Source organism: Trichomycterus rosablanca, chromosome 6 (genome assembly GCF_030014385.1).
Source record: "Trichomycterus rosablanca isolate fTriRos1 chromosome 6, fTriRos1.hap1, whole genome shotgun sequence".
In the NCBI taxonomy this organism is placed as follows: Eukaryota; Metazoa; Chordata; class Actinopteri; order Siluriformes; family Trichomycteridae; genus Trichomycterus; species Trichomycterus rosablanca.
In genome coordinates, this window is record NC_085993.1 from 49,898,496 (window position 1) to 49,922,797 (window position 24,302).

The window sequence follows — 24,302 nt, forward strand, 5'->3', positions numbered from 1 at the left end:
TGGCAGCTGGGGCTAATTAGCCGCAGCTAACCAATCAAGAGAGGGGAGCTGGCTGGAGACTGAGGAGAGAAGGGCGTGGCAGGAGACCGAGTGCGCTCACGGAGAGGAGGGCGTGGCACACAGGAGCTCCAGAGCACAGAGGAGCTGTAATCGTGACAATATGCAGTTCCACGGGACCATGAAACGCATTAACAGGTTTCTCATACATCTTTATGGGAAAAAATTGACGTCAAGTTTTAAGGTACTGATTTATGTTGGAGTTTAGTGATGGCAGTACATTTTTCCCCCTTATGACAATAGTACTATACAGAATAGCAGTGAAATGCTTTTTATAACTGCCCGGTCACATTAGTACTAAAAAACAAAACAAAAAATGCAATGTACACAATATAATTCAAAAGTAGAGGTGAAATTATAAGAAAAGAAAAACAGCAATATAAGCCTATAAAGTGAATAGTGTGCATAAAGTGCAAACCAGTGTTGCGCCATTTTTGGTGAGATATGCCAACGTGTATATATCCATACATGTACAGTGGGGAAAATAAGTATTTGATCCCCTGCTGATTTTGTAAGTTTACCCCCTTACAAAGACTTGAACAGTCTATAATTTTTATGGAAGGTTTATTTTAACAGAGAGAGACAGAATATCAACAAAAAATCCAGAAAAAAAACATTAAATAAAAGTTATAAATTAATTTGTATTTAATTAAGGGAAATAAGTATTTGATCCCCTACCAACCAGCAAGAATTCTGACCCCCACAGACCGGTTATGTGCCCATGAGGCACACAAATTAGTCCTGTCCCTGTATAAAAGACTCCTGTCACAGAATCAGTTTCTTCCGTTCAAATCTCTCGACTACCATGGGCAAGACCAAAGAGCTATCAAAGGACGTCAGGGACAAGATTATAGACCTGCACAAGGCTGGAATGGGCTACAAGACCATCAGCAAGAAGCTTGGTGAGAAAGAGACCACTGTTGGTGCGATCATTCGAAAATGAAAGAAATACAAGATCACAGTCAATCACCCTCGCTCTGGAGCTCCATGCAAGATCTCACCTGGTGGGGTAAGAATGATTCTGAGAAAGGTGAGGTCAGTCCAGAATTACACGGGAGGAGCTTGTCAATGATCTCAAGGGAGCTGGGAGCACAGTCACCAAGAAAACCATTAGTAACACACTTCGCCGTAATGGATTGAGATCCTGCAGTGCCCGCAAAGTCCCTCTGCTCAAGAAGGCTCATGTACAGGCCCGTCTGAAGTTTGCCAATGAACACCTGAATGATTCAGAGAAAGCTTGGGAGAATGTGATATGCTCAGATGAGACCAAAATTGAGCTCTTTGGCATCAACTCCACTCGCCGTATTTGGAGGCAGAGAAATGCCCGGTGGGGATGGTGTTCTTGGGGTCATATCCAGCATTTCTTTGCTCCCAGCTCCCCTGAGATCATTGACAAGCTCCTCCCGTGTAATTCTGGGCTGACCTCACCTTTCTCAGAATCATTCTTACCCCACCAGGTGAGATCTTGTATTTCTTCCATTTTCGAATGATCGCACCAACAGTGGTCTCTTTCTCACCAAGCTTCTTGCTGATGGTCTTGTAGCCCATTCCAGCCTTGTGCAGGTCTACAATCTTGTCCCTGACGTCCTTTGATAGCTCTTTGGTCTTGCCCATGGTGGTTGAGAGATTTGAACGGAAGAAACTGATTCTGTGACAGGAGTCTTTTATACAGGGACAGGACTAATTTGTGTGCCTCATGGGCACATAACCGGTCTGTGGGGGTCAGAATTCTTGCTGGTTGGTAGGGGATCAAATACTTATTTCCCTTAATTAAATACAAATTAAGTTATAACTTTTATTTAATGTTTTTTTTCTGGATTCTGTATCTCTCTGTTAAAATAAACCTTCCATAAAAATTATAGACTGTTCAAGTCTTTGTAAGGGGGTAAACTTACAAAATCAGCAGGGGATCAAATACTTATTTTCCCCACTGTACATAAATGTATGCAAACAAATACCCATATGTGCATGCATGCACACATCTACAAGTGCACTTACATACACTTGTACACACACACACACACACACACACACATATACTGTATATATATATATATATATGTATACACATCCATACTTATATATGTCAGTTATATAGGTAACTCACCAGTGATTTTGGTTTGGTTACGGGTTTCTAGCTGACGTGTGTAGTTGCACTCCTCCTGAGCCTTCATATGCTGAGCCACCAGCGCACACACTGGATGGATCGCTTCCCCCTGCCAAAGATAATTTAATACAGTATTATTGTAACTCTAAAATGCTATTGCTATAAACGTGTATTTGTTCTTGATGTGTCCCAGGTATGGAATACACATGGCACTGTGTAAGTAAACGCTCAATATCCAGTGCTGGGGTCAGCATCCAGGCTGTAACAATAGTTTAGGATCGTTCTTATAGGACTATACATCCTTAAAGTAGATTTCAGGATCTTCATGAATAATATAACGCCTGTGTAATGGCCAGTGTATGCCCGACTATAAGTGGGCATCTACACCTAATAAAACTTAACATCTCAACATTATCTGTTCATTACATGCCAAAGAAAAGACCCTCTTACAACATAATAATAATAATAATAAAATAAATCCACAACACACCACCAAGAACAAATAATATTCTGCATAAAAATCATGAACCTGGGTGTTAACAATAACTTGTGCTACCAGCAGGCTGGGCGCCTACACAGACAATGATTGGCTCGTTCATCAGGGTTGGATGACAGAAGGGATTTCTCATTTCTGATGCAAGGCACTTGTAGCCTAGCAGGTAGGGTACTGGGCTAGTTATCGAAAGGTCGCTGGTTCAAGCCCCACCACTGCCAGGTTGCCACTGTTGGGCCCTTAAGCAAGGTGCTTAAACCTCAATTGCTTAGACAATATACTGTCAGAGTACTGTAAGTCGCTTTGGATAAAAAGCGTCCACTAAATACTGAAAATGTAAATGTAATTATGACCTTTGCTGGCTGATCGATGGTGATGCAGCATTGCATAGATATTAGCAGCAGTAGAGAGGAAGTGAAATACAATCGGGTAATTCGACATGACTAAATTAGGAGAAAAATTGGAAAAAATGTGAACAAATTAAAAAATCATGAACCCAGATGAGCTCTTTTTATCTTGTCTAACACTCATTATATATGAGGACAGAGAGAGAGTGAGAGAGAGAGAGAAAGGGAATATCATTTAATCTATTTATAAAATATTAAGAACAGAGATGTGTTGGTGTTTAGCCTCTGTTTTATCTCATTACTCTATACAGAACTTCTCAGAATGATACACAGAACCAAAAGTGTGTAAATATTAATAAAGCAATCAGCTCTGGTTCGGTTTACTACTCTTGAATAGGTGATTCTGGTTATATGGTGAGTTTCTGGTCAGGTTAATTTATCTACAGTGCTGGGAAGTATTTACCATCATATAATAAACCTGTGTTGTTTTGTACACACTCCAGCGGACGACTTTTACAGCAGTGAAGTGATTTATTGCTCCAAAAAAAATAAATGCACCAAAGTTTCCACAAACAAAACGAGCGCTGCTGGATTTATGAGATTATACTGGATGAAGAGAAGAAGTGAAGTGAAGTTTGGTGTCTAAAATGTTTTACAGCAGCACACTGACCCACATTTAAAACTCAGATACTGCGTCGATATGATGGTTTAATTTATTCAGTGGTACCTTGTAACTCAACGTCCCCTAAACTCAAAATCTTTAAAACTCAACACCCTTAATTTTGAAATTTGTGCCCTTGAACTCAATGTGTGTGAGACTGCTGCTTTGTTCAGTGGTGCAGTAGATTCTCATCAAAGTGTGAATATGAGACGAATCTACATTTGTGTGGAATCCAGTGTTACAGCTCGACATGTATCTGTGTTTATCTGGATTTTCCTCCCTGTTTTACTTTTAAACTTGTGTTACAGCTCAAGCTTCTGAGAAATGGTGAGAATCAGAATCAGCTTCTCCCAGAGTCTAAAACGCTTCTGGTTAAAAAAAAAAAAAAAGTAACTTAATGTATTAAAACAACGACATAGAAACACTAAACCTCTCTTAATTATTACTGCTTATTTGTTCTCTCCTCTAATTAAGTAACATAAGAAAACAATAAAGAATTAAAGATAAAGTGCAGCTTTTATTGTATTCCAGTGTTTTTATATTATATTTGTGTTATTTTCAGTCTATAAGTGTTAAAAACAACCCCATTATTTTACATGAGACTAAAATATCTGCAGTTCCACGGGGCCATGGACGCATTAACAGGTTTCCCAAACATCCTTATGGGAAAAAATACCTTAATACTCAACGTCTTTTAACTCAACGCTACTCCTAGAACCAACTGACACTGAGTTTCAAGGTACCGCTGTATTTACATTTACATTTTCGGCATTTAGCAGATGCTTTTATCTAAAGCAACTTACAGTATACAATCTAAGCAACTAAGGGTTAAGGGCCTTGCTCAAGGGCCCAGCAGTGGCAACTTGGCCGTGGTAACCTTCTGATTACTAGTCCATTACCTTAACTGCTAGGCTGCTACAACTGTCCTAAATACAAATATAGTGAATTAACAAAATACACCATATTTATTTAATTAGTAAGTGTATGACGGAACCAAATGCTTTAATAAACCAGTAAAATGTTCAACAGTACGTCAGGTTTAAATCTCTAAACCAATCAGATGCAGAGACATCTTTACACTGTATTGCCAAAAGTATGTAGACACCTGACTGGCCTTTTAATCCAGTGGTAAGAGTTTTCACTTATCTGAGAAGCTTTCTCAAGGTTTTGAAGTGTGTCTGTGGGAACCTAAGTACTCAAAGGAGAATTTGTGAAGTCATTTCGAAGGGAGGCATGGATTGCAGTTATATCTGTATGAATGTTGTAAGTCATGCTAAACCAGGCTAGAGAACTCACCAAACTGTTGCCACAAAGTTAATAAACCTTTTCTTACTGTCACAGAGGAATCAGACTGATGATACACAACACGAAGCCTTTGCTTACAGCAGTTTGTGGAGGGAATAGCAGATCGCGGAGGCTGTCAGTGTTTGTCGGGGAGTAAGTGGGAGTTTGTGGTGTGTGTTTGTGCTACAGAGGATGTGTGTATTTGTGTAAATGCTTTGGAAGGTCGTAGCCTTCAGCAGATGGCAGCGCTGTATGTGTATTTGACCTCTGGTCCTGATGACAGGGATTATAACGCTGCAGGTCATGTGGACGAGCCGAGATAGATGTCTCTGATTCCCTGACTCATTGGCTTTAAGTCACTGTGTGTGTGTGTGTCCGTGTGTGTGTGTGTGTGTGTGTGTCCTCATCTAGTGCGAAGAGAAAGTAGATAAACAAGTGAATGGGGGCACAAAGACTAATTTGAAGGAAGATTATTCTGGCTAGTTCTGCTGGAAGGTTTGCTTTGTCAAACACAACAAAAAAATAATTGAAAATAATAAACATTTATGGCCGCTCAGGTGGTGCAGCGGTAAAGTACGCTAGCTCACCAGAGTTGGGGTTTCGAATACATCGTATCGAATCTCAGCTCTGTTTTTTCGACTAGGCTGGGCGGCTGCATGAACAACGATTGGCTGTTGTTCAGGGTTAGAGGGTAAGAAAGTCGGATCATAGGTCCTCATAACTGGTGTGACTGCGGCCCCTGCTGGCTGACTGATGGCGCCTGCACAGGGCTGAGGAATAATGCTGATGGGGGTTTGGCCCTCCGTACACAGTTCCCGTCAAGTATATGAACTCGACTCGTGCAGGTGAAAAATGCAGTCTGTACTGACTGTGCGTACTGGAGGGGGCGCATGTCAGTTGAGAGACGTCCTCAGTCAGTGGTGAAGGGTCGAATCAGTAATTGGACACGACTAGACTGGGGGATAAAAATTGGGGGAAAAAGAAAAAAAGAAAATAATAAACATTTATAACGTATAATTCATGTAACATTAAAAATCTGCCAGCTTGTATCTGCTAGTATTTGTTAATAAAACTTTCCTATCTTACAGCCGGCCCTGCTGACCCAGGCTGAAATGTTGTTGCAATCTTTGACCCGTGGGGGAGGAACTCTCTACATATTTTTCCATAGGTCTATGTCACTGGCCCATACCTAACAATAATCATGAAGTGTGTCCTCCCGGTAGCTATTTATTTCAATTTTCCTCCCAATCTAGTCGTATCCTATTACCCGATTGCATCACGCTTCGTCTCTACTGATGTTGTGCTCCACTGTGACTAACATGCGCCCCCTCCGACATGTGTGCAATAGCCGATCGCTTCTTTTTACCTGCACGGGGGTGAGTTCATATATATATGTGGATCAGCTTTGTGTACGGTTGGCAGAGCTGAGATTCCATTCTACAAGTTTGAGATGTCAGCTCTAGTGTGATGGCATGTTTTACCGCTTTGCCACCTGATTTCTTTTAAGTGTACAATTTTTATTGGATGGATAAATGTTAATGACAAGTCCAACAAACTCATGATAAAGTGTCCACATACTGTCGAGCATATAGTGAGTATGTGTGTATGAGTTTAGTAATGTCAATTATTTCAAATACAACATTTTTTAATTATTCATCCATTCACTGTCTGGTTGCAGTGGGTCTGATTCATTGGGTGAAAGGCATCAAACTCCCCAGATATGTTGCCTGCGGCATGTCTTATGATTATAATTTTAAAAATGTATTTGTCACTGACAAATATACAAAATACCAAAACAGTTTTCACTTATGTGCATTGCTGGTGTGTTTTATGTGTGTTTCTCCACTTTACTAGAAGATATTGTCTCAAACCACTTACTACTAACACAGTATTATTAGATTAGAACACTGTGTTGTGGATTGACACACAGCCATAATGCTGCTTTATGATATACTGGAATTAAAACAACATTCTGTTTAAGTAGTTTTTTTTTATTATTATTTATAAATTTTCTCCCCTGTTCTCCCGATTTTAGCATAGCCAGTTAGTCTTCCGATGCTGGAGACCCCGATGGCGTACGAGGAGAGTATATCCGCAGTCCCCTTCCCCTTCTTATTCATCCGTACTTCGGTGGATTCGCATGTGAGCCCGGTCTCTCGCACGGAGAGTCACGCACTGATTTCCATGATCCTCCAGCTCTGTACAGGCACCTTGGACCGCTAATGCCAAGTTCACACTACACGACTTTATCTCTTGTAATCGAGAGTCTTTCAAGTCGGTGTGGCTCTCACTCTACACGACTGATCGGTGATAGGGGGTTTCACACTACACCATCTATCACCAACTGGAATCGCAGGCGAGCTTCTCTGGTCTCCCAAACTACGTTTTGTCATGAAAACAAATGCTAGAAGTGACGAGGGGTTTAACGATACCCCGTCCAAAAATGCACATCAACAAGTAGCGAACGATCAGAGTTTGTGCGCTGATGTGCAGCGTAAAATCAAAGAGGAAAAATAAATGAATCTGAGTGGATTTGGCAACGCGACCAGCATGGATTGTTCTGTAGTGAGTTGGAGATTAATAAATATATTTTGCAATGCAGCGTTGGTGTTTTGTAGAGAACGATAAGGTCAGAAATACTGTAAAACTTGTGTGTGTGCTGATGTATTCTGATATAAACTATATTACTCCCCTGTCCCACCTTTTTTTACACTCCTCCCATGCGTATCCCCTCACACCGTATCTTGCGTTCTCATTGGCTGTTCGGCATGGCACTCATCGCCAGGCGGCTGACTCATATCCAAATATCTGGCATGCTAGATATTTATCTTCAGTCGCGAGTTGTTGAGTAGTTCACACATAGCGATTGAGAGACGAGTTTCTCCTGAGCCGGCAGGTGAAAATCAGGGCAAAAATCGTGTAGTGTGAACTAGGCATAACCAGGGTCCTTACACAGCGTTGAAGACTCCGCTTACTTATTAGTCCGGTCTTTCGCACCCAGCAGACTGGTAGCCAATTTTGTCTGCTGCAGGCACTGCCAAATGTGCCCGCTAGGGGGCGCCCAGCCGACCGGTAGCAGAGCTAAGATTCAAACTGCATGGGCGACTGCAACTTCATTTATATTCAAAACAAACAATAAAAAAACTTTACATTTAACGTGATATTTGAATGTGGCAGTGATAGCTCAGTGGTTAAGGTACTGGTCTAATAAACAGAAGGTTGCCGGTTCAAGCCCCGCCACCACCAAGTCCCCACTGTTGGGTCCCTGAGCAAGGTCCTTAACCCTCAATTGCTCATCGTGTTCAGCTCATTGTGTAAGTCGCTTTAGATAAATGCGTCTGCTGAAAATGTAAAATGTATTTTTTAGTTTAGAATTTAAGATCTAGATTGGAAAGCTAATCACAGCACATAAGGTGCGATTAGCATCTTATTTATTTCCTTTTTTGACCTCATGACTTCGTTTTAAAGTCTGATTAACTGAAGCCCCTTTCTGTTTCAATGCAAGAACGTCCATGTGAACGCAGCCTTGGTGTTACAGCAGAGATAAACATAAACTCTTAATCTCAATCAGAATCCAATGTAACATTTGTCTCCTGCCCTGATCCCCTTAAACAAGATCGACCGGCCGATCTGGCGGCGACTGACGTTAAACACGGCGTGGAGGGAAACGAGGGAGAGACAAACGAGCAGATACGAATCCTGCAGGTGGTCAGATAACGCATAGCTGCCTCACAGCGAAGGCTCGGAAAACATGCGCTCATTACGATAGGAAATGAACCGTCATTCAGGAATGGCAAAACAAGATCATTACAGAGCGTACCGAGAAACAATCACATTTAATTATAACGTTGATTTTCTTTTCTTTTTTGTGAGTGATTTACAGTAATGAATGATCATCCAGACAAATTTATGGAGCTAGTTTGTTTTCCAGGTTTCCAGGTTTAAGCTGCGGGCTACAATTTGCTGTGACTCTAAGTTAAAACATTAAAACCACCTCCTTGTTTCTACACTCACTGTTCATTTTATCTGCTCCACTTACCATATAGAAGCACTTTGTAGTTCTACAGTTACTGACTGTAGTCCATCTGTTTCTCTACATACCTTTTTAACCTGCTTTCACCCTGTTCTTCAATGGTCAGGACCCCCACAGGACCCCCACAGAGCAGGTATTATTTAGGTGGTGGATCATTCTCAGCACTGCAGTGACACTGACATGGTGGTGGTGTGTTAGTGTGTGTTGTGCTGGTATGAGTGGATCAGACACAGCAGCGCTGCTGGAGTTTTTAAACACCTCACTGTCACTGCTGGACTGAGAAATATCCAGCCAACAGTGCCCCGTGGGCAGCATCCTGTGACCACTGATGAAGGTCTAGAAGATGACCGACTCAAACAACAGCAATAGATGAGCGATCGTCTCTGACTTTACATCTACAAGGTGGACCAACTAGGTAGGAGTGTCTAATAGAGTAAACTCCAGCAGCGCTGCTGTGTCTGATCCACTCATACCAGCACAACACACACTAACACACCACCACCATGTCAGTGTCACTGCAGTGCTGAGAATGATCCACCACCTAAATAATACCTGCTCTGTGGGGGTCCTGTGGGGGTCCTGACCATTGAAGAACAGGGTGAAAGCAGGTTAAAAAGGTATGTAGAGAAACAGATGGACTACAGTCAGTAACTGTAGAACTACAAAGTGCTTCTATATGGTAAGTGGAGCTGATAAAATGGACAGTGAGTGTAGAAATAAGGAGGTGGTTTTAATGTTTTAACTTTTATTGAAAATGAGCGTTTAATTAACCTGTGAATCACCAGGATAAAAAGCTAAATCTATTAATCTGAGCATCCCATTAAAGAGCGAACACTTTTAGATCTGTGCCCCCCTGAGGTAAAGCTTTCCTTCAATTTCAACTTTTAACAGCCAGACACAAAGAATGATTTTTTTTTTAAAAATACGTTGTTTAAAAGCTCAGATCTGAAACATTAGTGTTTAATAACGCTGGTTTAGACTGAATACAGGAAATATCCTACGGACAAACACACAAAACTCCGTCTTCATAACGTGAGTCATTCTAATTTTGTTCCTTCTCATGCGGAATACGTCGACTATATTAATGCATTCAGGCGATTTTTCAAGCTCATCTAAATTTCAAAGTTATAAATGATCTTTGTTCAGTCTGTGATGTAGAGGTTGTGACTTCATTCACTCCTCCTGCTACCATTAAGTCTCTAACTTTTACTAACACTAGAATAGAATAGAATGGAATTTCTTTATTAGTCCAGGCATAACATTATGAGCACTGACAGGTGAAGTGAATATCATTGATTATCTCTTCATCACGGCACCTGTTAGTGGGGGGGATATATTAGGCAGCAAGTGAACATTTTATCCTCAAAGTTGATGTTAGAAGCAGGACAAATGGGCGAGCGTGAGGATCTGAGCAAGTTTGACGAGGGCCAGATTGTGATGGCTAGATGCCTGGGTCAGAGCATCTCCAAAACTGCAGCTCTTGTGAGGTGTTCCAGATCAAAAGTGGACCAAGGAAGGAACAGTGGTAAACCGGCGACAGAGTCATGGGCGGCGAAGGCTAATTGATGCACGTGGTGAGCTAAGGCTGGCCCGTGTGGTCCGATCCAACAGACGAGCTACTGTAGCTCAAACTGCTGAAGAAGTTCATGCTGGTTCTGATAGAAAGGTGTCAGAATACACAGAGCATCACAGTTTGTTACGTATGGGGCTGTATAGCCTCAGACCAGTCAGGGTGTCCATGCTGACCCCTGTCCACCGCCAAAAGCACCAACAATAAGCACGTGAGCATCGGATCTGGACCACGAAGCAATGGAAGAAGGTGGCCTGGTCTGATGAATCACGTTTTCTTTGACATCACGTGAATGGCCGGGTGCGTGCGTGTCGCTTACCTGGGGAACACACGGCACCAGGATGCACTATGGGAAGAAGGCAAGCCGTCGGAGGCAGTGTGATGCTTTGGGCAATGTTCTGCTGGGAAACATCGGGTCCTGCCATCCATGTGGATGTTACTTTGACACGTAGCACCTACCTAAGCATTGTTGCAGACCATGTTCACCCTTTCATGGAGACGGTTCCATGGTTGTGGCCTCTTTCAGCAGGATGATGCGCCCTGCCACAAAGCTAAACTGGTTCAGGAACGATTTGAGGAGCACAACAACCAGTTTGAGGTGTCGACTTGGCCTCCAAATTCTACAGATCTCAATCCAATCGAGCATCTGTGGGATGTGCTGGACAAACAAGTCCGATCCATGCAGGCCCCACCTCACAACTTACAGGAGTTAAAGGATCTGCTGCTGACATCTTGGTGCCAGATACCACAGCACACCTTCAGGGGTCTAGTGGAGTCCATGCCTCGACGGGTCAGGGCTGTTTTGGCAGCAAAAGGGGGACCAAGACAATATTAGGAAGGTGGTCATAATGTTATGTTTGTTTGGAAGCTGGGGTCAGAGACTGTATGGCATTCCTGGAGCAGACACGGTTAGGGGCCTTGCTCAAAGGCCTAACAGTGGCTGCATGGTAGAGCCGGGATTCAAACCCACAATCTTTTGATTGATAGCCCAAAGCTCCACCCACTAGGCTACCACTGTCCCATAAATCTAACTTTCACCCCTATGTGATCTGAACATGCAGCTTCGTATCTGAAGTCTGATGTGCTATCGTTGCACCTCGAGGTCTCACTACAGCAACAAATGGCTTTATATAATAATTAAATCATTAATACAATGGACAAATAAAGAGAATTAAAGTTCAGAAAAGCCCTGATGCAAGGATCTTAGTTTTCCAAAAATACATTCTGGAATTTCCCCAAGGGAATAAATAAAGTACATCTGTCTAAATACAGGACAGCTAAACACTTGGCTCATGATTTACTTAAACATGACTACTGTGCTTAAGCAGTTTAATAAGAGAGAAGTGCTGAGTAAAATATGCTGGGTAAAAATAATGTGGAATAATCATAAACTGGGCTTAAATAACGTGCAAGAACAAATGAATGATTAAATAGATTTTTTATCTTCTTAGTCTTGTTCTTAAATTGCCATTCATTTAGCTAATAATGTAAATAATTGTATAAAAATTGCTTGTAATTTTTTAACAACCAACAAAACTAAACTGGCATGTTTTTACATTTATATTTTCTGCATTTATTGGTATTGGTTTAGTAATCGAAAGGTCGCTGGTTCAAGCCCCATTACTGACAGGTTGCCACTGTTGGGCCATTGAGCAAGGCCCTTAACCCTCAATGGCTTAGACAGTATACAGTCACAGTACTGTAAGTCGCTTTGGATAAAATCGTCTGCTAAATACTGAAAATGTAAATGTAATCCAAAGCGACTTACAGAACTGTGACAGTATGTAAGTATAGTAAGTTTGAGCAATTGAGGGTTAAGGGCCTCACTCAAAGGCCCAACAGCAGCAACCTGGCAGTGGTGTGGCTTGAACTAGCAACCTTAGGCATAACATTTACAAACGGGAGTAATAAATCAATATAAAAAAGAAGTGCTACACTTTCGACTTTGCAGCGACTGTAAAGCTCTATAAAGACACTAAGAAAAGCTCAGTGTAAAGAAACTCCAGTGTCCTGCACAGAGCCCTAAATTTCAGCAAGATTTTGATTTTGTGTCACCTTGTACTTATACTTACTTACGGTTCCGAGACACTCTGATCAACATAAAAAGGTAAAATATAAATACAAAATTCATTCTGTTAAAAATAATAATTCATTAAGAAGGAATTTTTTTCTTCTTTAAAATAAAATGAATCCAATTAAAGTTGAAATTCTTCTTATTTTTTATTGATGATTAAGCTAACTGAACCACAAGGCATGGTTCAAATTATGGGGGCTGGATTTGATTAATACTGTATCAAGTTCAAGAGTTCAAGAGAGTTCAAGAAAGGCTTTATTGTATGTGTATATACTTCTATACAAGTACATATTGAAATGAAACAACGTTCCTCCAGGACCAGGGTGTAACATAGAACAGAAAGTGCAAACAACAGTACAGTAAATACAAAAGACATTTCTAATAAAATATAAAGTAATTAAGTGAGACAAGACTAGAGACAAGTGTTGGTCAGTACATGGTACTGAGTAAATGGTACGTGAGGTAGAAAAGTATATTCTGATATGCAGTTAGGAGCGTAGGGTTTTTATAGCAGCAGAGATAAGAGAGTAACTTGTGCAAATTGCAATCTTGTGCAAAGATGCAAGTAATACAGTCACAGTAGTATAATACAGTAGTATGTATTTAAGTTGTCAGAGTCCAGTGAATAAACAGTGAGGTGTTTAAAAACAAGGAGGTGGTTTTAATGTTTTGGCTGATCAGTGTATGTGATACTAAGAAGGTTAAAGGACTTTGCTCAAAGGTTATACCAGTACCTGCTTTGCTCAACGTTTCCAATGATGGCCCAAATCCCTGTACATGAGCTACAACTGCCCCAATAATCAATGTTTTGTCACAAACAGTTGTCGCAAAGTTGGGAGTGTACAGTTTATATTATATTAAATAATTGATTTTATTGACCTCTTTGCAATGGGAGCGAAAGACACACCTAAACTTAATACTTTAAGACATTTAAATGTATATTTTTGACCTAGAAAATCAAATTCATGAGAGCTTTTTCAGGTCAAATGTGTTCCAACCATTCAGTCGCTTAAAACAACTCGTTCCGTATAAATGCATGTAATCTTTTCACTTTCATTCTATATAAAATGACAATGAAATATAAAATAAATCATTTAGGGCTTAATACTTTTTTGATGTGCTGTATTGTACTCGTTCTGGGTCAACATTCACTAAGTTATGCTGCCAACATTGTAAAATTGGTCTGATTCTGTCAAGCCAGGAGAAGAAAGAGGCTCAGACGACGTAGTCAGAAGACGTGTCGTACATCAATGGTCGACAGCTTTGTTATTCAATTTTCAGTCGAAGCACAAACGCAGCAGTATTCCTCTGAATATTCGCTCAATTTCTCACAATCTCACACGGCTTAATAACAACACACCTACTGCACACGCAGCAACCATCCCAACGTTATTAGTGCTGCGGGAACACCAGTAAAATCACTGGTGGTCACCCGTACAGGTAACAACATACATACCAAACTAAAAACTAAAAAAGCTATACATTTAAAGTTATTGTTGACTTAAGGCAGTGGTATTTTAAAACATAACATTATAATATTGTAGTTATTCAGTTAAACTTATGAATAAATGTAATAAAAAATGTTAAGATTGCAAAACAGTTGGGACATGAGGTAAAATCAAACAGATGATAGACAGTTGGAATCATACAGTTAATTTATATTCTTTTATCAGGGCAAACTTGTCGATAACTTTTCTGTCAAAATCCACTAATCCATTAATGTATTAATTTTTAAATGTTTTTTTTTTTTTATTAAAGATTTTGTTTATGGATTTTCTCCCCTTTTCTCCCTATTTATCATAGCTGATTAGTCTCTCGCAGTTGGGGACCTTGATCATATCCGACACTCCCTCCGACACTTGCTTGGTCCACCACGTTGTCCACGATCTTCTCAGGCTACTAACCAGGGTCCTTACACGGCGTCGAAGACCCTGCCCCCTTTTTTAGTCCGGTCTTTTCTCACCCTGCAGAATTAGTGGCCAATTGTGCCTGCTAGGGGGCGCCCTGCTGACCATCCAAACTCAGGGAATAGCCTACTGCACCACCTGGGCACTTCAATTAAAAATGTAAGTTGTATTAAATTGTCGATTTGATTCAGTATATTGCCATACTATCAGTAGTGGCTAACAGAACCATGATGGGCGACACGTTGGTTAAGTGGGTAGCACTGTCGCCTCACAGCAAGAAGGTCCTGGGTTCGATCCCCAGGTGGGGCGGTCCGGGTCCTTTCTGTGTGGAGTGGTCCGGGTCCTTTCTGTGTGGAGTTTGCATGTTCTCCCCGTGTCCGCGTGGGTTTCGTCCGGGTGCTCCGGTTTCCTCCCACAGTCCAAAGACGTGCAAGTGAGGTGAATTGGAGACACTAAATTGTCCATGACTGTGTTTGATGTGACCTTGTGAACTGATGAATCTTGTGTAATGAGTAACTACCGTTCCTGTCATGAATGTAACCAAAAGTGTAAAACATGACGTTAAAATTCTAATAAACAAACAAACAAACAGAACCATGATGACTATAGCTAGCTGCATATTTACGCCAATACGATAAACAATGTTTACTAAACATCTTAACATAGTCCTGAGCAAATCTACTTTTTACTGGCTTTCAAATAAGTTGGGGCAGTAAGTAAAATCTAAATAAAAACATTAAACAGTGATTTGTAAGCTGTCTTTTGTGGGTATTTCCTTGAAACATTTACATTTACATTTTCAGCATTTAGCAGACGCTTTTATCCAAAGCGACTTACACAATGAGTGGAACACGATGAGCAATTGAGGGTTAAGGGCCTTGCTCAGGGACCCAACAGTGGCAACTTGGTGGTGGTGGGGCTTGAACCGGCAACCTTCTGTTTACTAGTCCAGTACCTTAACCACTGAGCTATCACTGGCCCAGTAATAGGACATTGGACATAGGACAATAGGACACTGAAACAGTAATAAGACATTTCAAAAAAAGTTGGGACGGGCCAGTAAGATTGAGAAGTTTGTGTAACAATCAAAAACATCTCATTTGAAACTTCTCACAGGTGAAAAGGTAACAGATGATGCACTCAAAACTGGGCATAATTGGTTTTAATATGTAGAAAACCGTAAGCAAATGGTCCAGATTAGGAATGATCTATTCCAAACAGTAATAGATAATCTAATAATCTGTGTGTAAATTGAGGCCAGAAAAACAACAAGGAAAGAGTTTAGCTAAGACACGCTCTCACGCTCTAATCTAGCCTGGCTGGTGTCAATTATGATGTCTATTACACTGTAAGCCCGGATAAGTTCAATCTACTTAAAAAATTTGAGGAAACCGGTTGCCTTAAAAAAGTTAAGTAATGTATAATAAAAACTTAAGTTAGCATAACTTAAAACATTAAGTTATTACACCTAAAAGGCAAGTTGATTAAACTTTATTTTTTGGTTATACCAACTGCTTTTCCCAATAATTCTACGTATTATCTTGAGCTCAATGGACAAAAGTATTGATTTCTTCTTAGTTTTCATGTTAATTACGTTTTAAATATCAATTAGAAATGTTTATAGAAAAACAGACAGAATAATAAAGTTATTTTTCTTTATTTCACTTTAGAAGTATTTACTTAAAATACAATATGTCAAGAAAACATCTTAAAAACTGTCCAAACTGTATATAAAGTTTTGATGAAACACAAACAGCTCTTTACAGTAACCATGAACCTGTACTCAGTTTCACACAGTGAGCTGATTTCTTAACGTTTGGCTGCAGCTCTCTAAAACAAAACAAAGAAACAAGAAACAGAAGTATTAATATCAACATTAATACTATTCATTTAAGGATTAAAATAAATCAAGCCAGCACACTCTTTGCTTCGTATGAAGGCTAGCATGCTAGCATGTAGCCTAAACACGGCAAATAAAGCAGCGCTGTTTGATTATTTATTTAGTGTCAACATTAAGATCGTTTATTTTAAACAAAATTGTTAAAGTACAACACTTACCAAAACTGGACGGAAGATGAAAAAGTCCCATCACACTGGTGTACATGCTACTCAAAAATAGCATAATAAGTAAGAAAATGTTTGTCCATTTAGTTTAACAAAGGTTCCACTTCACAAAAGACAAGTTTACTTTTGCAAAAAGCCTTAAATAAAAAGTAAAAAGTAATTTGCAACAACAGGTTACAAAAGTTAAAACAAATGGCTACCCGAACACAAGAAAATCATTTTTGCCTGATTCACCAACAGCAAGCTGAAAAAAGGCGACTTGCACGTAAATGGTGGCATTTTTCTGATTAATTACCTTAACTTAACTTTTTTAAGTTAATCTGATAGAAAAGTATTTTTTTTTGTTTAGTAAACTTAAATCTTTTAGCACATTTAAATGTGTACTCAAATGAGTACATTGTACTCTGCATTTTTTAGTAGAGCAAAAAAACTTAAATAATTTATGTAAGTTGTACTAAAAATGTTTGATTAGATATAAAGTCCGGGCTAACAGTGTAGAAGTCTCATTTGCAGCATGAGGAAACCCATCAACCTTCCTCCCTCAGGCACAATTGGTTGTTCCTTTGTCCTATTCCAAAACCGTAGGCATTATTACGAAGTTGCCCAATTTCCCACTTGATGGACTAATCATAAGATTTTGGTGTGTGCATTCAATCAGAAGAGTTTTTGTAGGGTCCGACTCAGAATCGGTACAATTAATCCCAAAGAAACGTACTGGGGTTGAGATCAGGGCTCCATGCTGAACACTGACTTTTCTTCCACAGGAGGGTTTTTTTTTCAAGTGACATTTTGTCCATGATTTTTACCGGGACCCAGGCAGGTATTATATAGGTGGTGGATCATTCTCAGCACTGCAGTGACACTGACATGGTGCTGGTGTGTTAGTGTGTGTTGTGCTGGTATGAGTGGATCAGACACAGCAGCGCTGCTGGAGTTTTTAAATACCTCACTGTCACTGCTGGACTGAGAATAGTCCACCAACCAAAAATATCCAGCCAACAGCACCCCGTGGGCAGCGTCCATTGACCACTGATGAAGGTCTAGAAGATGACCGACTCAAACAGCAGCAATAGATGAGCGATCGTCTCTGACTTTACATCTACAAGGTGGACCAACTAGGTAGGAGTGTCTAATAGAGTGGACAGTGAGTGGACACGGTATTTAAAAACTCCAGCAGCGCTGCTGTGTCTGATCCACTCATACCAGCACAACACACACTAACCATGTCAGTGTCACTGTAGTGCTGAGAATAATCCACCACCTAAATAATACCTGCTCTGTGGTGGTCCTGTGGGGGTCCTGACCATTGAAGAACAGAGTGAAAGCAGGCTACAGGACTACAGTCAGTAATTGTAGAACTACAAAGTGCTTCTATACGGTAAGTGGAGCTGATAAAATGGACAGTGAGTGTAGAAACAAGGAGGTGGTTTTTAATGTTATGGCTAATCAGTGTATACTTCATTAATAAAATTGGTGGCAATCTGGTCCCACTGTGGTTTACAAGATGTAACGTAAAGCTTCCACAAGGGGGCGCGCATGTGCAAGTTTATTTTGTGTTTGTGCATGTTAAATGAGTTCTCTAAGACCTATTTTTTTGACTCAGAGTTTGAAACACGCTGCTCCACCGCAATATCATCAAACCATTACTTTATAAAAGCGTTTCACACACAGACACAGTCATGCTGGGGATTTCCCAAGAAAGAGCTTTCCTCAATCTGATGCCACAAAGCTAGAAGCATAAAATCAATTTTATATAAAGAGAATATTAATCTAGCCTCCAGTCACTGTCTGTGAGGATTTCTGTGTGGTGGTAGAATGGTGTGAATGCCACCTTAGACAGCTGCATCAAATGTTCATGCCAAGAACTGCCCGGCTGCTGGAAAACTGACTGGTGCAATTATTGTTCTCTGAATGCCTGTATTCTGTTATCAAAAACCAATACACAGAGCAGGAAACAAGTACTGAAAAAGCTTCTAGCACTAGGTGTAACCCTGCACTAGAGATATTGGATAATACAACTCAAATCAGAAAAAGTTGGGACAGTATGGAAAATGCAAATAAAATAAAACTGCAGTGTTCCTTACATTTACTTTGACTATCTGATGTCAGACAGGATGAACCTGAGATATTTCATGTTTTATCTGTTCAACTTCATTTCATTTATTAATAAACCTCCATTCCTGCAATTTAGGGCTAGAAATGAGGTGAAAAATCTAAATAATGATGTGATTCGGAACAGGTGATTGGAATCATGGTTTGGTACAAAAGCAGCATCCAGGAAAGGCTGAGAGTCTCTGATGAGCAAAGATGATCAGAGGATCTCCAGTTTGTCCACAAATGTGTGAGAAAACGATTGAAATGAAAAACATATTTCTCCCTCTACAGTGTAAACCATTCAAGGAATCAAGAGGAATTTCAGTACATTAAGGTCAAGGGTGCAAGATTAAGCTGAACGCTCGTGATCTTCCATCCCTCAGACGGCGCCGCATCAAGAACCGCCACTCAACACTAGCTGGTATAACCACATGGGTGAGGGATTAGTTTATCCAACCTTTATCAAGCTCTACAATACAGAGTTACTGCACAAATCATACTTAAATCTTGTAAAAAAAAAAAAAAAGGTTATCGATTATCAAACCAGTTGTACTGATGACTTAAATGTGTGTGTGCTAAGGCACTGTAGCTTTTTAAATTATATAATTTAATAAACCAGGCGCAATAATTCACTCACTCACTTTCTTAACCGCTTATCCAATCAGGGTCCCAGGAAAGGCAGGGGTGCTGGAGCCTATCCCAGCTTTTCAATGGGCGCCAGTCCATCGCAGGGCACACACACACTTTCATACACACACACACACACACACCCATTCACCTATAGGGCAATTGAGTGTCTCCAATTAACCTGACTGCATGTTTTTGAACTGTGGGAGGAAACCAGAGCTTCCGGACGAATCCCACGCAAGCACGGGGAGAACATGCAAACTCCACACAGAAAGGACCAGGACCACACCATCCGGGGATCAAACCCAGGACCTTCTTGCTGTGAGGCGACAGTGAAGAAAAGCTGGGACGTTTTGAACAACACAATTAAAAGAAGAATCTGTGATTTGTTAATAGTCTTGAATCTTTATTTAACAGACACAAGTAGAAATAATTTAACTTATTGTATGTTGTAAATAGAAACATACTCCAAAAATACTGGGACAGAGGCGTGTTTAGCACTGTGTTCCATCAGCGTTCCTATTAATCAGACCTTTTAATATTTTTTGGACTGAGGTCATGTAGTTTTGCATGTGATATTATTGTCTATTCTTGCTTAATACGAGACTTCAGCTGCTCAACAGTCCGTGCTCGCTGTAGACTGATTCTCCTCTTTATAAATGACCACACAGTTTTAATAGGAGACAAATCTGGTCTGCAGGCAGGCCAGTCAAGCACACACATGTGTTTATATTAATAAAATACAATGAAGTGAATCAGTGAACTTATTATGGAAATATTTTTCTTTATACTGTTGTCAGTTTAATGAGGATTCAAACGAATGAACAAATCAGAGTCAGAGTCAGAGTCAGAGAGGTTTTATTGTCATTTCAGCTACATACAAGTACATATTGAAACGAAACAGCGTTCCTCTAGGATCACGGTGTAACACGGTACAAAAAGTGCAAGACAATACAAAAACAGTGCAAATACAACAATAATACAAAAAATCCTATAATAAATAACTACAAAAGATATTCCTAATTATCCCTAATCTAAACAAGTAATTAGAAGACAGGACTAAAGACAAGTGTTAGTACATGATGGTGAATAGATGGTACAATGGTTCATGAGGTAGTGACATGTTGTACATTAGCAGCGTAAAATTGGCAATGCAGATAAGGTGCCTAAAAAGTAAATATGGTGCAAAATACAAGTAAGGTGCAGAAATTATTGTGCATTTCCAGGAGGTGTGCAAAAATGCAAGTAACAGTCAAAAATGCAAGTAACATAGTCAAAAATGCAAGTAACAGTCAATACAGATCAGTGTGTGGCAGCAGAAAATTTCCGGAGGAAATTGTTACAGTCCTGAGTTTAGAAGTCTGATTGCTTGAGGGATAAAACTGTTACACAGTCTCGTTGTGTTAGTCCGGATGCTGCGGTATCGTCTCCCAGACGGGAGCAGAGTAAAAAGTCCATGTGATGGATGGGTTGGATCGTCCACAATGCTGAGAGCTTTGCGGATGCAGCGGGTGTTAAAAATGTCCGTGAGAGATGGAAGAGCGACCCCGATGATCTTTTCAGCTGTCCTCACTACTCGCTGGAGAGTCTTGCGGTCCGACGCAGTACAATTTCCGAACCAGACAGTGATGCAGCCGCTCAGGATGCTCTCGATTGTTCCTCTGTAGAACGTGGTGAGAATGGGGGGTGGCAGATGAGCTTTCCTCAGTCTTCTCAAAAAGTAGAGATGCTGCTGGGCTTTCTTGGTGATGGAACTGGTGTTAAGGGTCCAGGTGAGATTCTCCTCCAGATGAACACCGAGAAATTTGGTGCTCTTGACGATCTCAACAGATGAGCCGTCGATGTGCAGTGGGGAGTGGTCCCTTAGTGTCTTTCTAAAGTCAAAGACCATCTCTTTGGTTTTATCCACATTCAGAGACAGGTTGTTGACTTGGCACCAGTCCGTTAGATGTTGTACCTCCTCTCTGTACGCTGACTCATCGTTGTTGCTGATGAGTCCCACCACAGTTGTGTCGTCTGCAAACTTAACGATGGAATTCGAGCTGTGCATTGCTGTACAGTCGTGCGTAAGCAGAGTAAACAGCAGTGGACTGAGCACACAGCCTTGGGGAGCGCCGGTGCTCAGTGTGGTGGTGCTGGAGGTGTTCTTACCGATCCGGACGGACTGAGGTCTCTCAGTCAAGAAGTCCAGGATCCAGTTGCAGAGAGAGGTGTTCAGGCCCAGCGTGCTCAGCTTTCCAATTAGATGCTGAGGAATGATGGTGTTGAATGCTGAGCTAAAGTCTATGAACAGCATCCTGACGTAAGTGTTCTTTCTGTCCAGGTGTGTAGAAGCCAGGTGAAGTGTGGTGGATATGGCGTCGTCTGTTGAGCGGTTAGGACGGTACGCAAACTGCAGTGGGTCCATGGTGGGAGGCAGTAGTGTCTTAATATGCCTCATGACTAGTTTCTCGAAGCACTTTGTGATGATAGGCGTGAGTGCTACGGGACGATAGTCGTTGAAGCATGACACAGATGACTTCTTTGGCACGGGTACGATGGTGGTCGTCTTGAGGCACGTTGGAACGATGGCGCTGCTCAGGGAGATGTTGAAGATGTCAGTGAATACATCTGCCAGCTGGTCTGCACATCCCTTGAGCACTCGGCCAGGAATGTTGTCTGGTCCAGAAGCCTTCCGTGGGTTGACTCTGTGCAGAGTTCTCCTCACGTCCGCTGTGGTGAGACGAAGCACCTGGTCGTCACAAGGTGGGATCATCTTCCTCGCCAACATGTTGTTCTGCGCCTCGAACCGAGCGTAGAAGTCATTCAGCGATTCGTTGAATGACTAAATCATAGATTCGTTGGGGTTTTCACCACCAGCTTGGACTGAAGAAGTCACCTGGATGACTGATGAAACGTATCTCCACACCAAGCTTTGTGTCCAGATGAACTGATTTACTGTTGTGGATTTGTGTACCTGGATTACTGAGCATGCACATAAACTTTTCTTGAAATGGGGTTTGTATGCATGTGTACATACTGACAGGAAGGCTCGTCATAAGGTGATGAGGACTGCTCAACGTATCATTGGTACACAGCTCCCTACCATCAGAGACCTTCACCACCGGAGCACAAAGCATCATCAGGGACCCCTACCACCCCAGCCATACACTGTATAACCTTCTGCCATTTGGGAAGAGATACAGGAGCATCCGTGCCAGGACCAGCAGGCTCAAGACCAGTTTCTATACCACCTCAATTACTTTACTGAACACCACAATGCGCAGCTAACACCTCGAATACCCCGGACTACACACCGGACCTATTATTTAATATTTATCATTTGCACCGTCAATACCACTAACACCCCGGACCTATTATTTATTATTTATCATTTGCACCGTCAGTACCACTAACACCCCGGACTACACACCGGACCTATTATTTATTATTTATCATTTGCACCGTCAGTACCACTAACACCCCGGACTACACACCGGACCTATTATTTATTATTTATCATTTGCACCGTCAGTACCACTAACACCCCGGACTACACACCGGACCTATTATTTATTATTTATCATTTGCACCGTCAATACCACTAACACCCTGGACTACACACTGGACCTATTATTTATTATTTGCACCGTCAATACCACTAACACCTCGGACTACACACCGGACCTATTATTTATTATTTATCATTTGCATAGTGAATACACTGGACTGTTATTATAATTTATCATTTGCACCTGCACTCTACACAACTGTCATACATATATATGTATAGTTATAGTTATTTAGCAGCATCTTTATATATAGTTACAGTTGTATAATTATTTATTTTCACATCTGTTATTATAATACGTACCTAACTAATCCCATTTTTATGCTTATTATTATTATTGCTAGTATGTACAGTATACAGTACTATGTACATAGATATACGTAATTCCATATATATAAATAGCTATAGTTATAACTATATATTAATATTAATCATAGATATATAAGTTTACTATTACTCTCTGGGTTTTTTTGCACAATGGTACTATTTGCACTTCTGGTAGATGCTCACTGCATTTCGCTGCCTTGTTGACTGAGCAGTGACAGTAAAGTTGCATCTATCTAATCTATCTATTATAGTAAAACAAATGTACATTTTGTTAAACATATGCTTTTTTATATACATTTATTAGATTTTATCAAAGTGCAGAGTAAAAAGATATTGTGTGAAGTGAAATGTGGAGTAAATATATGGACAGAGGTGCTTAGCTACTTGTTTCCTCCCCTCACTGTATACAGTATAATTCATTGTACACATCATTGATCCAGACACACATCAAATGTGACTGTACTGTATATATACAGTAAGAGTATATAACACAAAAGTTGCATTTTCTTGTTAATAACCCTATATATGATGGCTCCTTCCTGTTTTTTATACAGTATACTGTGTACAAATGATAGTAAAGCATTTACCGCTTCTCTGTTTTAAGTATGATAAGTGATTATTAAATACCTGTTTAGCTAAATGATAAGACATTAAAACAACTTGCCAATAAAAGTCTTGGAGATTTTGACCACTTTTTAAAGCTGTATTATTCTATTAATAAATCAAGCTTGATGTTTACAGTACAGTAACATCTAACCATCTAACAATAATCTGCTGTACTTACCATTTGCCAGGTGCTGAAATGGATCCACCCCGCCAGCATCACGGCTCTCAGGGTCCAGGAATTCCTGGAGAGCAACATGTTCAGCATAATCACGTCTAGTCTAGTCTAGTCTGCTGTACTGGACTTCTGGGAGTCGTCCCATCTATAAGACCACATCCCGTCCAGGTTTCATTCAGATGAATGACGTTTTCTTGGTGGATCCACCTGACGGCAGTTCTCTGTACGGTGGGCGGCTTTGGCAGAGGAGAGCCGAGAGCCGGAGTGAACGGTGACTGCACTAACTCACTGACTGCTGCTGCTGCTGAGGAGCACCTCCCCGTCAC

General features: G+C 40.7%; 1 protein-coding gene across 1 annotated transcript in view; it reads right to left on the reverse strand.

The window, feature by feature from the left end:
• ghrhrb (growth hormone releasing hormone receptor b) overlaps positions 1 to 24,066 on the reverse strand; it is a 58,703-nt gene extending 34,637 nt beyond the window's left edge. The window contains exons 1-2 of the mRNA XM_062997105.1: positions 23,980 to 24,066; positions 2,165 to 2,273 (exon numbers count right to left, since the gene is read on the reverse strand). Coding sequence (XP_062853175.1) covers positions 2,165 to 2,273; positions 23,980 to 24,066 — 196 coding nt within the window. The remainder of the gene's footprint in view (positions 1 to 2,164; positions 2,274 to 23,979) is intronic.
• Positions 24,067 to 24,302: the final 236 nt, after the last annotated feature.